Source organism: Erpetoichthys calabaricus, chromosome 5 (genome assembly GCF_900747795.2).
Source record: "Erpetoichthys calabaricus chromosome 5, fErpCal1.3, whole genome shotgun sequence".
NCBI lineage: Eukaryota > Metazoa > Chordata > Cladistia > Polypteriformes > Polypteridae > Erpetoichthys > Erpetoichthys calabaricus.
In genome coordinates, this window is record NC_041398.2 from 135,277,355 (window position 1) to 135,291,593 (window position 14,239).

At 36.0% G+C, this 14,239-nt stretch overlaps 1 protein-coding gene across 7 annotated transcripts in view; it reads left to right on the forward strand.

Moving 5' to 3' along the window:
- Positions 1-14,239, forward strand: part of pcm1 (pericentriolar material 1) — a 206,423-nt gene that overhangs the window by 74,190 nt on the left and 117,994 nt on the right. For 5 of the 7 annotated variants that reach the window (XM_051928278.1, XM_051928280.1, XM_051928282.1 and 2 more), the window contains exons 7-11: positions 241-429; positions 7,538-7,715; positions 11,027-11,136; positions 11,530-11,740; positions 12,660-12,825. In XM_051928278.1, coding sequence (XP_051784238.1) covers positions 241-429; positions 7,538-7,715; positions 11,027-11,136; positions 11,530-11,740; positions 12,660-12,825 — 854 coding nt within the window. The remainder of the gene's footprint in view (positions 1-240; positions 430-7,537; positions 7,716-11,026; positions 11,137-11,529; positions 11,741-12,659; positions 12,826-14,239) is intronic. The other 2 variants (XM_028802081.2, XM_051928283.1) reach the window with 1 other exon arrangement.

Here is a 14,239-nt window from a genome sequence, read left to right on the forward strand (position 1 = left end):
AGATCATATGTTTCTTGATACATGTTGTGCCTTAAGATGTTAAAATTGTGGTTAAATTAATTTTATTAATAAAGGTGTGAAAATCACATTTTTCAATTTAGTATTCAGTGTCAGAAAAAATATTTTGAATCAAGTTTTATTTAGTTCAATATAAGCTGTGATGTTCATTTATTTGTTTGCAGTCAAGTATTATTGATATTGTTTTTTTTTTCTTTAAAATTTTACAAAATTGTTACAAAGGAGGGATCTCGTATTTTGAGATTTCGACCCAGAATTGAGGACAATCTAGGGAATTCAGCTCCACAAGAACATTATTCTGACTTAGATGTTGCTACAACACCTAAAGAAAAAACAGAAACTTCTGCTATGAATGGCAGAGGAATATGGCATTTTAGGATTAATAGCCAGGATCAAGGAGAGCACTCAAAGGTACATTAACCATTGCCTTTGAAGTTCTGTCTTATTTTTTTCACACCTATAAATATGCAGCATGCCTCTCTTATTTCCAATTTCCACTTTCAAATTTCCTAACGAATCTCAGATATTCTTTCTTCACTACGACTATAATTTGAAAGATGCCTTACTTTTGGTGCTTTCAATTCAAGGTGATTTCTGTTTTGGGCTTTTCGTGTTTCGCCATTATCTTTCATCAGGATGAGCATGTGCTATTTTAATTTTCTTTAGCATGCTGAAACATTTTTTTTAAATAGAGAAGTACAATAAATTTTTCTGTTGCCTTTAGATAGAATTATGTGATTTTAATGTCTAACATATTAAGTTTTCTGGCATAGAAATGTTGGTGGCTAGTAGGATATTTTCCTGTGCTTCTTAGTGGCTGTTTTTTAAACAAATATATGTTTTAGCAAATTAACTTCATCTTTGAACGGGGGAAGCAAATGAGATGCAAGTTTTGTTACATCCACAAATCAAGGCTGCAGAGACAATCCATGAATCATGAGGACAAATTTCTCAAGATTCTGGTTTTGAATTGAGCATAGCCTTCTTTTATTCTTTTTAATTTTAATTTTTTTGGTTCTATGTGCCCTTACAATGTATTGGGGTACTGGTTGGTCAGGTTTTTAGGGTTTATGGGATGGGTTGGGTTTTTCCCCAGGGTGTTTAGGTGTGATTCTAATGGGATCTTCTCTTCAGATTTTGAGGACTAATACTTTTATATTCTATCATGGTTTTGGTTGTGCATTTTTATTTTGATTTAAGTGTGCTCAACAAGTGACACTTTCAGAAAAGTATCTTGATTAGTGACATATCACTGAATTTACACCTCTGCCTAGCTACATGAATTGCAGGAAATATAACTTTTATAGAAACCAAGAATAGTGTATTCAGTGGCATAAATGTGTCATACAGTGTAATATTTTCAAACCTGTTTGATTCAGTTAAGGGTCATGGGGGAATGTAGCCTGTCCTGGTAGCATTGTGTGCAAGATAGAGGCAATCCTGAATGAGGTTTCAGTGCATCGCAAGATCTGCTTTCTTACATATGCACTTTTACACTCTCGGAGCAGCACATTTTAGATATATGGGACAAATACTGAAGTACTGGAGGAGATAACCCCATGTAAAATTGAGAGAATGTGTAAACTCCACATTCACATAAAAACTTGCAGTCCAACAAAGAACAATCGGTGGAACCACTGCACCACAGTAATGCCCATTAAAGAGCTAGTCAGCCATTTTTTATGTAACGTTTGATTACATTTAATTAACACAAGATCAGAAGCACTTTCCAAAAGTACCTACAAAAACTGATTTTGAAAAGTCTGGTCAACAAAATAGCTTTTCAACCTAGGTTAATTATTAATTCATAAATAGCTTCCCCCAGGAAACTTTCTGATTTTACTGCACTATTATAGCACTTTCTTCTTTTGAGTTCATGATTGATACCTGTAATATATCAGCTCAAAAAATGCAATTGCTGTCATTTTATTTTTAAATTAATTTTACTTCACTGAAAATTTTTTTTTTCAGTTTTTTCAGTTTAAAAAAAAAATTGCCTCTTTGAACTTTTATGATGCTGATCTATGTTGCCAATGATGTCTGACAGTGTAACCATAGCAATAAGGTTAAATGATAGTTGCTCTTTCTTGTTCCCATCCCCACCTCCAAACAAGGCTAAGATCAAATACTAGAAATGCCATCTTTTGACTTGCTGTAATGCAGGGTGTCGTGTCAAGTCAATTAGGGTGTGCCCTAATATAAATTTCCCTACTGACAACGATATACCAGAGTTTCAGAAATATCAGTAATAGTTTTTTTTCCAACTAAGAAGTCCCAGTAAAGTAAAAACATTACAGTGTTTCACTGTTCCACATTTTTGGTTACTAATTTTTGTAAGTAATACTAACAAGTCTGATATCTAAATTTGATGGCATGTGCTAAAAAGTGAAATAAGGGTCTATTAAATCTCATCTTCTTCTTTCGGCTGCTCCTGTTAGAGGTTGGCACAGTGGATCCTCTTTTTCCATATCCTCCTGTCCTCTGCATCTTGCTCTTTTACACCCACCACCTTTGTGTCTTCTCTCACCACATCCATAAACCTCCTCCAAGGCCTTCCTCTTTTCCTCTTACCTGGCAGCTCCATCCTTAACATCCTTTTCCCAATATATCCAGCATCTCTCCTCTGCACATGTCCAAACCAACACAATCTCGCCTCACTGACTTTGTCTCCAATCCGTCCAACCTGAGCTAACTCTCTAATGTACTCATTTCTAATCCTGTCAATCCTTGTCACACCCAGTGCAAATCTTAACGTCTTTAACTCTACCATCTCCAGCTCTTGTTTCCTGTTTTTTTGGTCAGTGCCATCATCTCCAACCCATGTAACATAGATGGTCTTACTTCCGTCCTGTAGAACTTCCCTTTCTCCCTTGATGATACCCATCTGTCACAAATCACTCCTGACACTTTTATCTATCCACTCCACTCTTCCTGCACTCTCTTCTTCATCTCCCTTCCACATTACCTGTTAATCTGTACTGTTGATTCCAGGTATTTAAACTCATCCACCTTCGCCAGACAGTTTTCCCTGCATCTTTGCCACTCCTCTGTTGTCCCTCGTATTTTTAGACATATATTCTGTAATGTTCCTACTGACCTTCATGCCTCTCCTCTCTAGCATATCTTCATCTCTCCTGGGAATCCTCAGCCTGATCCCTACTACTCTTGCTGAAGATCATAATGTCATCAGCAAACATCATATTCCAAGGGGGGTCTAATTTCATCTGTCAGCCTGTCCATCACCATTGCAAATAAGAAAGGGCTCAGAGCCGATCCCTGATGTAATCCCACATGCACCATGAATGCATCCGTCACTCCTACTACAGACCTCACCACTGCCACACTTCCTTTGTACATATCCTGTACAACTCTTACGTACTTCTCTGCCACTACTGACTTCCTCATACAATACCACAACACCTCTCTAGGCACCCTGTTATGTGCTTTCTCCAGGTCCACAAAGACGCAATGCAGCTGCTTCTGGCCTTCTTTGTACTTCTCAGTCAACACCCTCAGAGCAAACATTGCATCTGTAGTGCTCTTTCCTGGCATGAAACCATACTGCTTCTTGCTAATCATCACCTCCCTTCTTAACCTAATTTCCACTACTCTTTTCCATAATTTTATGCTGTGATTCATCAATTTATCCCTCTGTAGTTACTATAGCTTTGCACATCCCCTTTATTCTTAAAAATAGTACCAGTATACCACTACTTTGCTCCTCAAGCATTCTTTCACTTTCCAAGATTGCATTAAACAATCTGGTTAAAAACTCCACTGCCATCTTTCCTAAACACCTCCATGCTTCCATAGGTATGTCATCTGGACCCATGGCCTTTCCATTCTTCATCCTCTTCATAGCTGTCCTTACTTCTTCCTTGCTAATTTGTTGCACGTCCTGATTCACTATCTCCACATCATCCAGCCTTCTTTCTCTAGTTCTCTTCATTCATCAAGTTCTCATTCCATCTGCTCAACGCACTCTTCTCGGTTGTGAGTACGTTTCCATTTTGAGTATGTTTCCATTTTTATGTTTTATCACCCTAACCTGCAACACATCTTTCCCAGCTCGGTACCTCTGTCTAACCAATCAGTACAGGTTCTTTTTTCCCCTCCTTAGTGTTCATCCTCTCATACAGCTCATCGTATGCCTTTTCTTTAGCCTTCGTTACCTCTCTTCACCTTGCGCCTTATCACCTTGTACTCCTGGCTACTCTTTGCATCTCTGTGATACTCCCACTATTTCTTTGCCCACTTCCTCTGTATACTCTCCTGTACTTCCCCATTCCACTCACTCACTCTCCTCCTCTTCTTGATCTCCATCATCCTACAGTCCACCATTCTATGCTGTCTAACTAAGATTTCCCCTGCCACCACTTTGCAGTCTACAATCTCCTTTAGACTGACCCTCCTGCATAGGATTTAATCTACCTGTGTGCATTTTCCTCCACTCTCCCTTGGGTATACTCACCCACCACTTCATCCAGCTCACTCCAGAAATCTTCTTTCTTATCCATTGCACACCCAGCTTGTGGGGCATATGCACTAACAACATTCCTTCAATTTCCAGCTTCATAATCAACACTGACCAAAACTCTCTTCACCTCCAAAACACACTTGACATACTGTTCCTTCAGGACAACCCCTACTCCATTTTTCCCCCCATCCACACCATGATAGAACAATTTCAACCCACCTCCAATCCACCTTGCCTCCATTCTCTTGCACTCACAATGTATCAATCTTCCTTCTCTCCATAACATCAGCTAAGTCTCTCCCCTTACCAGTCATACTGCCAACATTAAAAGTTCCTACCCTCAGTTCTACTCTTTACCTTCCTCCTCTCCTCCTGCCTGTGGACATGCCTTCCTCCTCTTCTTCTTCGGCCAAAAGCAGCCCAATTTTCGCCAGCACTCTTTTGGTTAACAGTATTGGTAGTGGCTGTTGTTAACCCGGTCCTCGACTGATCCGGTATGGGAATCTGTATTGTTGTTCTCATAATCTTACACTGGATGCCCTTCCTGATGTAACTCTCATTTATGTAGGCTTGGGGCTGGCACAAAGAAACACACTACTTTGTGCATTCCTGTGGCTAGGTCATAAGGGTATATTAAAGTGTAGATTGTAATTGACTTTTTTTCCTAGACTTCAGGTTAATTCTTTCATTTTTTATGTCAGAGTGGTATCCCTTGCTTTAATATGTTATTTCTTATGCTTTTTTAAACCCTTCCTTAATCAGACATTTTTCAGGTTTGGAAGGTTGATAGTCAAAAGTTTTCTCTGCGTTTGCGGGTGAATTATACATATGAGTGCATCTTCTTATCACAGTCGTTGGTTTAGCTGTCTGAGCTAACCTGTGTTCAATGGATGACGAGAGAAGTTGCTAATTAATACTATTAAAATCAACCCTCTTCTCAGTGGTCAATAAAAATATCCAAAAAAATTATATTTCATTACTGTCAGAGAGAATCTTTTTTTCTCTATGGAGCAGCATTAATTGTTTTTTGTAATGTTGGTATTTGTTGAACTTGATGATGGACGTTTATGGAGAACTTTTAACAGGTAAATAATATGATCTTTAGGTTTCTAGATTAGATTTTCCTTAATGACATCTCTCAGAATTTCAAATAAGATTTCCAGTTTCTACCCCTTCAGATATCAAAAACATCTTCAAATTTTCCTTATTTTTTCAAAGAACTTTGTTTCTGTTGAAGTTGCTGCACTGCAGAATGTGAGCGTGTATTTAATTTCCTCTAGCTGTCCATCAATTTTTTGGCATGAACAGTTAACACTAGAATTACCAAAGCCTACGGAAAAATGTGTAAACCCAGCCCACCTTAAATCCATTCACACGTCTCCGTCAGTGTCTTTTGTTTTGTAAATGTGTCGATAAGAAAAAGCCGCAAGCGTCCTACTATCCCATCCTCCCACTGCCACAAAAATCGCTCTCCCAGCTCAATCCTTGTTTGTTTGTTTGTTAGTGCGGTACCAGGAGCTGTGTAGTGTAAATAGTATATCGTTATTTGGAACACATGCATTTCATGTGTGTTCCGTGTCTACAAAGATCTATGTAAGTGTAGCATGACAGAAATGTTGAACACATACCTAAAAGACAAACTTTTTTTATGTTTTAGTACCAATGACAAAGTTTTGACATGAAGTATATAATGTTTGAAGACTGAAGTCCAAATATCAAATAAGCACTTTCACAAAAGGTTCCAGTATAACAAAACAAGTACACTTTTATCTCTGTAAAGACAGTGACGGAGAAGTGTGAATGAATTTAAGGTGGGCCGGGTTTACAAGTTTTTTCGTAGGCTTTGGTAATTCTAGTGTTAATTAAACATTTAGTTTCTTCCTGTGTGTACTTCATAGCATTTTTCATTTCCTTTATCTCCAGCCCCACCTAAAATTCCAAAGCACTTCTTTGTTGTATTTTGTAACCTGATCCAGTGGCATGTTGTATCTGTTGGTATTTTAAGAGTGATGGTAAATGATTTCTTTGAGCAAGGAGAACATGAAGAATCTACTGTTTGTCTTTGCATTGGCCTAGCAGAGCTGTTAGATTTAGAGCAAACTGGTTGGGTCTCTTCCATCACTTAAGTGCCAGGCGTTTTAGGCCTTGTCTATTTCTTGAATGTTTATGGTAGGCTGTGTTGTGTTGGTATATTTGGATTTGGCTATCAAGTACTCATTTTTTTTTTTAAATGATGATGACATTGTTACAGTAAGGAGACTGTGGAAGATTTTGTGTTCGCTTCCCGGTTCCTCCCTGTGTGGATAGCGCTTTGAGTACTGAGAAAAGCGCTATATAAATGTAATGAATTATTATTATTCAATTTTTTGAGGACATGCTTATTTTTCAGGTTGATTTGATGACTTTTAGTGTGGCCCAAGGAAGATAAGACAAAACATTACCATCCATCATTAATGGTATTCTTGACATCATCTTAATTGAATTTAAGATGACCACATTTGTATCATTCCATCTAGGAGGAATGGGCAAAAAGTTGTGAGCCTTAACTAATAAGAGGAATGCCACTAAAACTGAACCGTTTTTGTGTTTCAACATGAATTCCAAATGTAGTTTGTAAGTTTGCATTATATCCTGAAGAAATTAACAAAGCCTCCCCATTTTTTCACATTTGATTATTTTTGAACCCACTATTCTGTAGCTTCTAGTTGGAAGTGTTTATTAAAGCATCAAGATATTCATTAGTTATTATAAATGTTTTTGCGTTTTGATAAATATTGTGCGCTTTATTAGAGTCCAGCTCTGTTGGTCTTTAACATGAGTGTGAGCTGGTAAGAAATTTGATGCAGTGACTTGTGTTAGTAAAGCTACTTTATTTTATAATGGAAATACTATGGAGCTTCACAATCATCACAAGTAGATGCCTCTTACTTTTTTGACATTTACAGTTAAATAATGTAAATTACCATCTGTGTTTTAGAAATGTGTAATATTCTATTTTAGTAGCTTTATTTTTAGTTTGCTCATAGATTTATCTTTTTACAGGGACGAGATTTGCATCGTGATGCAAAGGAGGAGCTTGAAAATCTTAAAAAACAACATGACCTTTTAAGAAGAATGTTGCAGCAGCAGGAGCAACTGAAGGCACTCGAGGGAAGACAAGCAGCACTACTAGCAATGCAACACAAAGCGGAACGAGCAATAGCTTTCATGGATGAGACAGGTATAATATGTGCAAGACATTCAAGGCTGATAAGGCTCTGCATAAAAGTCTTTGGAGTACATGTACTTAGAGTTTGTGCTCTTGTGTATTTTCTAAATGGAATGTTTCTAGGTATATTTTTCTAATTTAAGTAGAAACTTTGCCCATAACATTTTACAGAATGAGTTTTACTATTTATTTTAGAATTGTTTTAACATATTTACAGGATAACTAGAATTTTCTACACTCCTGTTTTTCTAAATATTCTTAGTCAAATTCAATAATCTTGCAATAGTGAGAGTAGGCATTCCTCTCTTGTAGCAGTCTGATTTCTACATTCACAGTTCTTCAATACCCTTGTCATTACTCACAAACATTTTTTGCTTTGCGCCCTCCCCCACCAAAACCTGTTGTTTATGGAGGATAAGCGAAAGCTTTAGTTTCGTCAAAAATTTTGATCTTTGGTTTTTGATGGATCTGGGCTTTTTAGGGTCCCCTGATACCGAAAACATTGATATCTCAATGATGGGGTGTGTGTGTTTATGTATTGGCCTGTGTGTCAAAGTTTCTTGAGGACAGTCTAGAGCTAAAACGGCAGCATGGAGAAATACTAAATTTGAAACTTAAGCCTGTTATGTGATGACAATGTGCTGATTAGTTTTTGAGCCAAATCGTGCAAGAGAGAGAGGCACTCTAGAGCAACCTTCAAATACCGTAATTCTGCAAATAATTACGAATTCTTCTTGTCAGTCGCTATCGTAATAACCTATTTCATGATCAGAAAGATCAGCATCAGAACAGTAAATAAGTACTGAAATGTTATAGAATAGTTAGGGTAACTTGATTCATAGCCTACTGATGCTCACGTCCAAATTTTTCATGGATAGAATCCTTCCAAGTTTTAAGTGATTGCATACTTTGTTGATTTGATTTGAGTGTTAAATTTTCTTACTCGTGATTTGATTGACTGTACAGTATATTAAAAAAACTGCTCAACTTGACTTAGATTTGCTTATTAATGACTTACAACTTTAATCGGACTTGGAACTCAATACTTCATAAGTCATTTATTATAGCGCCGCAATGATTATTTTTCAATTGTATTTTTTTTTTAAATTCTTTTAATATATATTCCATTAATACACTCTGAGCGTTTTATACCTGCATAAGACATCAGGATTAATCAACATATTGGATGGCAACAGCAATGGAGGGATCTGTGCTGGGCTTTATCATTTGTACATTTTTTCAATTAACTACAGACTATAGTGCAAAGAATGGCCTAGCCATTTGCAAGGTCTGATGGTCAAGAATTAACAACACAACAACAACATATTCAGACTTCATTGTTTTAGAATTCACAAAGACAGGGGTGGTTACTAGAGAGTTAACCCCAAATGCTGTTATTGACATACCATTGCTCTAAGTAATGTACCACTTCAGCAGTGGAACCCTCTGCCTGTCTCCTCAACTGCATGTCAACTCAGCTGACTGTTTTGCACAGCCCTTCCCTAACTGATCCATGTTCTTTGCCAAGTCACTCACTGTTGTGATCAGGTAAGAGTGTGATACACACTCATACTTGTTTTTCCATCTCTGTGAACTATTAGTCCAATCGAGGATCTGTCCCGCTGCCAAAGTACACATAGGAATCCTGTAGTGAACAGTGCCATAAGTGCTTTATCATACAATATGCAGTAAGTGATATTCCTAGATGTTCCCTAAGTGTTGTGTTGATGTTGTTATGGCCGATGTTGCAGCCCTCTTTTGTAGCTCGTGGCTGTTAGAGAGAGACATTATAGTATTGCATTTGAATCACATAAATTAGATAATATTTCAGTTGCAAAGACAAAAGGCCTAACGTAAACTAAGTGATATCGGAGTAATTCAATACAAGTTAGTTTTTGTATAGCTCTGTGAACAATTTTGAGTCAAAATACAAGTATAGATTATACTAAATACAGAACTGGTACACATATTAATAAAGATTTCTTAAAACAAAAAGTGACCAGTGTAGGAACTGATTAACCGTAAATGGAAAACAACAATGTCTGTCCATTAATTGAAAAATTATGGTGAGTTGACAATGCATTGGATAAATTGTAAAAGTGCAAGTCAGAAACAAAGCCACAGTCCTGGAGACCTTGTCCAACTGGCCCAACACCCCAGACTTGATGCTGTGAGAAAATAAAAAGCTAAACCTGCTATTTTCCATTCAGGAGCTGAGTAGCACAAAGTTACTGAAGCCTAATTTATTTTAATTTTATAATGTGCCCCGAGACAGTGGGAATGGACAGACACTCACACAAGTTCCTCTATGTACTACGATATCTTTCTGTCATTTTAACTATTGCAGCACTATGACATAACAGCAGATAGAGTTTAGATAAGCATTGTTGTCTATTGTTATACAACGTGTTTAAACACTCCTGCTATTTTGTCATGGCATGTTTATATTTCCAATTAAACAGTAATGTTACATTTCTTTAGTTATTCATTTAGACGTGCAGTCAGAAGGTGAATATTGTGCAGCCTCCTCTCCGGTGGCTCTTTGTTATTTACTTTCTTAAGGGCAGTCATTTTGACTGTGACACACAATTTACTTTAAATGTATATTTTGCACTTCATATTTTCATGGATATAGCTGCCAGTTCTTTTATGCTTAAATTATTTTCTACACTATTGTTGTGACACTTAACTGAGAGCACACACAGCACCTACGAAAATTTATTGTTCACGTTTTCCATTCATCCATTGATGCTATTTAATGCCAATATATAATCTGCATTAGGTTGTTTATTTTTAAAACCTACAATGTGCTGTCTGTACATGTGACACACATTTACATGTCATTTGCCCTTAATTGATCATTAACCAGATGAGAACTAGAAACTAAATTCCAAAGAGATGCCCTGTGATGAAAACTTCCACTTTAGCTCAAGTTTTCAGTAAAAGTAGATCTTGTAGTTTGCAGTTTAAGAAGATATGCCAAAGCAAAACAAAATTGTTAATACCAGTCTCTCATACTCTCAGAATATGCAATATTTGAAAACTAGCAGTTAACAGCACTTTTATTAGCACCATTGTGTTTTTATACATTTGTTTAACCACCTGTGTATGTTATTTACTGATTCTGACTCCTCCGTAATAAATTTATTGACGGCCTATTATTTAACATACTCATCTTTGTGAAGTGACATACTGAGAATCTCCTGTGCCTATAGTATGGAAAAGATTATTCCATGTATTTGCAGTATAATGAAAAACATTTCATATTAACTGCAGAAAAATTTACAGACATTTGTTTTTGTTTCTTTTTTTTCCCCCTTCAGTTATCACCGAAACTACTGGAAGTGTGTCAGGAGTCAGCATTACATCAGAGCTGAATGATGAATTAAATGATTTAATACAGCGATTCCACAATCAACTTCATGATTCACAGGTGGCTTTTATTCAGATAATTTATTTCTATTTTTTTTTCTTGAAATGTAAATCATGTGACGGCTGTCTTTTTTAATGGTTATTTATTCTGTTAAAGGGTTATCATGACCTGTTAAAATCCTGTATTAATTCTTCTGAAAATAAAGTCAAAGGAACTGTCTATCACTGTAAAGTTTTTAGTTCCCCTACATATGACCTGAACCTACATTTAATGGATTTTTTTTTTTAATGTTCTTTGTGAACAGGGCTTTTTCAGTTAGAGTAAAGTGTCATTTTCAGAATGTTATAAAATATATGTGGTTGATGCTTGTTCTTTGCACAAATAAATTCAGTATTTGAACTTGGCAATTATGTTTTTTTAGTAGTCATTTTTTCTTCATTTACTATTTTCCAGGCTAAATCTGTTCCTGATAACCGAAGACAAGCAGAAAGTCTGTCCCTTACAAGAGAAGTTTCCAGAAGCCGAAGTTCTCCACCATCAGAGCAGCCTCCCCTAGAAAATGCCAAGCTTATTAAGCTTAAGGAGCTCCAAGAGAAAAAGCATTCTATGGATAAGATATTAGAAGAGCTTCACTGCTTGAGAGACCAAACCCTTAACAATTCATGTGAGTTGTAAAATACACATCATTTAAAGTACTTGTCTTCTCTTTCTTAAACTTCCTGACTAGAAACCTCTCTAAAAATTAGTCTGTACTAATAATTTCCTCCCAGTGTATTTTATATGGATGAGTAAGAAAATTTATTTGTCTTGCGTCTTTGAAGAACAAAGATGACAAACATTTTGATATATGCCAGTGGTGACCAATGCTGTACAATGGTAAACAGCATGAAAAATATCCTGGTGGGGGCAAACTCATGCTACTTGTATTGCATAATCCACATGTTATTTATCCAATTGTTTGCTCAACATGTGAAACACATGTATCATAAACAGGAAACACAAATCACATGGGATTGCCTTTTTGAATTGTTGATCCCTCTCTCCCCTGCATTCATTGCTCAGGCGTCATCTCTTCAATTGAAAAACAAAGTCCCATGTGACTTGCGTTTCCTGCATGATGTCCGCTGATTTTTCCAAATGCATTTCTTTAACAATACTTACAATGCATGTGTTTTGCATGTTCTAAGCAAAAGACTGGATAACTGACATGGATTATATGAAACAACTAACATTAGATTTTTTTTTTCTTCATAGACCTTTTTCCCCCCATCATTTGACACTGTATAGTATTGTTCACCTGTAGGCTTGTATAATTTTTTTTTTTTTTTTTAATAATCTTCGTTCTCCATGAAAACTTGCATCATTACTACAAAACAGTAATGGGTGCAGTATTCCATTAAATGGGGGCGAACGCCAGTAGACACTATTATAACAACTGTCACTACAAATAACACAGAGTTAGTAACAGATAAAAAAAAATATACTTATCATTTTTGGGTCAGTTTTCTTTTAAATTTTCTTTGCATTTTGATATGTGCCTTTTAACATTTCTTGTAATTTTTATTTTCTTATATTGGTATTAGCATCTTGTCAGAGAAGTATGGATCAACGAAGTATAGTATCAGCACCTGCAGGAGCAACAGTGAACCATGATCCTAACAGCCGGTTGTCAGTCTCTCGTGTAAATTCAACTATATCACACAATGAAAGTGAAGTGGAGGAGAATGTCAACCCCACAGAGAAACTAAGGTATATTCTGTTTATGTTACTCTTTTTTGTTTGGAATTAGGTTTTCCAGTAGATATGATATGAATGATAAAAATGGCTCTAACATTGAGTGCATAATACAAGAGAAGATACTACCATGATTTGGATTAGAAAAGTTGTCTTGTTAAACTTGAAGAAGCTTTTTAACTTATTGCCCAAGTTACTTAAACTAAAAATTTGTCTGCTTGTTTAGTTAAAGATACTTCTAAAAAAAAAAAAAAATAGCTATGAGCAACCATACATCCTTTCAAGTAATTACTCTCTTTAAAGAACTATAGATTTGTGAAATGATTAATTTGTGTAATCATACTTTCATCTTTAATTATTGAATTAAAAAAAATGTTTTCTGCAAAAGCTGCACTTAATGTTTGACATATTCATTTGCAAAATATATACAACCAATCAAGAAGCAATTTCGGGAGTTGGTGCACATGTTCCAAATCACTGTTAATTGGTAAATAAAAAACTGAAAATCTCCAGATTACAATTTCTTAATACTTTCAACACGGGGTATGTGAAAGATACATCAGATAGTTTTCATATTTTGGAAATTTAGTATCAGCTTTGTTTTCAGTTTATAAGAAATATACGTTAATTTTATGTTCCAAGAACTGTTCCAAAATAGAATCTTTTAATCTGAGATTGAAGTTCTGAGTTGTGCCTCTAAAATACTCTGCATTTTAAAAAGATTATTATAAAATATGCAAACAAAGGTAAACACGAACAAGAAAATAAAGAGAGAGACCTGGTGAAGAGGCAGTAAGTATTGTGCTGAATAGAAACAAACTATAGTGGTTACTACATGTGAGATGGAAGTTGGTATGAAGAGGTAGTGGCCAAAGAATGTCTTGTTCGTGTCAGATGATATAATACCCCAAAGGATGTCTAGGGCTATGGAGAGTGAAAGAAAAAGATTTGGGGGACAACCTGCTAACGTGGGTAAACCCTGCAAAAGGTAATTCAACTGGTGACAATGAAGAAGAATGCATAGTTTTTGTAGCTCCCTTATTTTATGTTTTAATCTTGAAAGTAAAAGTGTCAAAATTATTCTGAGCCATAACAAATACTATTTGCACTGTAAAAGTCAATGCTAGTGTTTCTAAATGTACAACTGTAAAGTATTTATGAATTGTACTGCATGATGCCCGTTTTTTTTTTTTCCAAACTCTGGTCCCATTCCTCTGTCAATTCTCTGCTTTAAATGTACTGATAATACTTTTTTTCTTCCTTTTTTTATTCTTTGTTGCTATTGGTAGAGGTAGGGAGTGATCAGTGATACTTCTATTCCTGTTTCTAAGGTACTTTTCCCATTGTATAATACAGCTAGCACCCATGCAGGTATCGGCATATACTGTTAAAATTGTGTGAGTGGAAGCCATGGGGTTTTACAAAATTT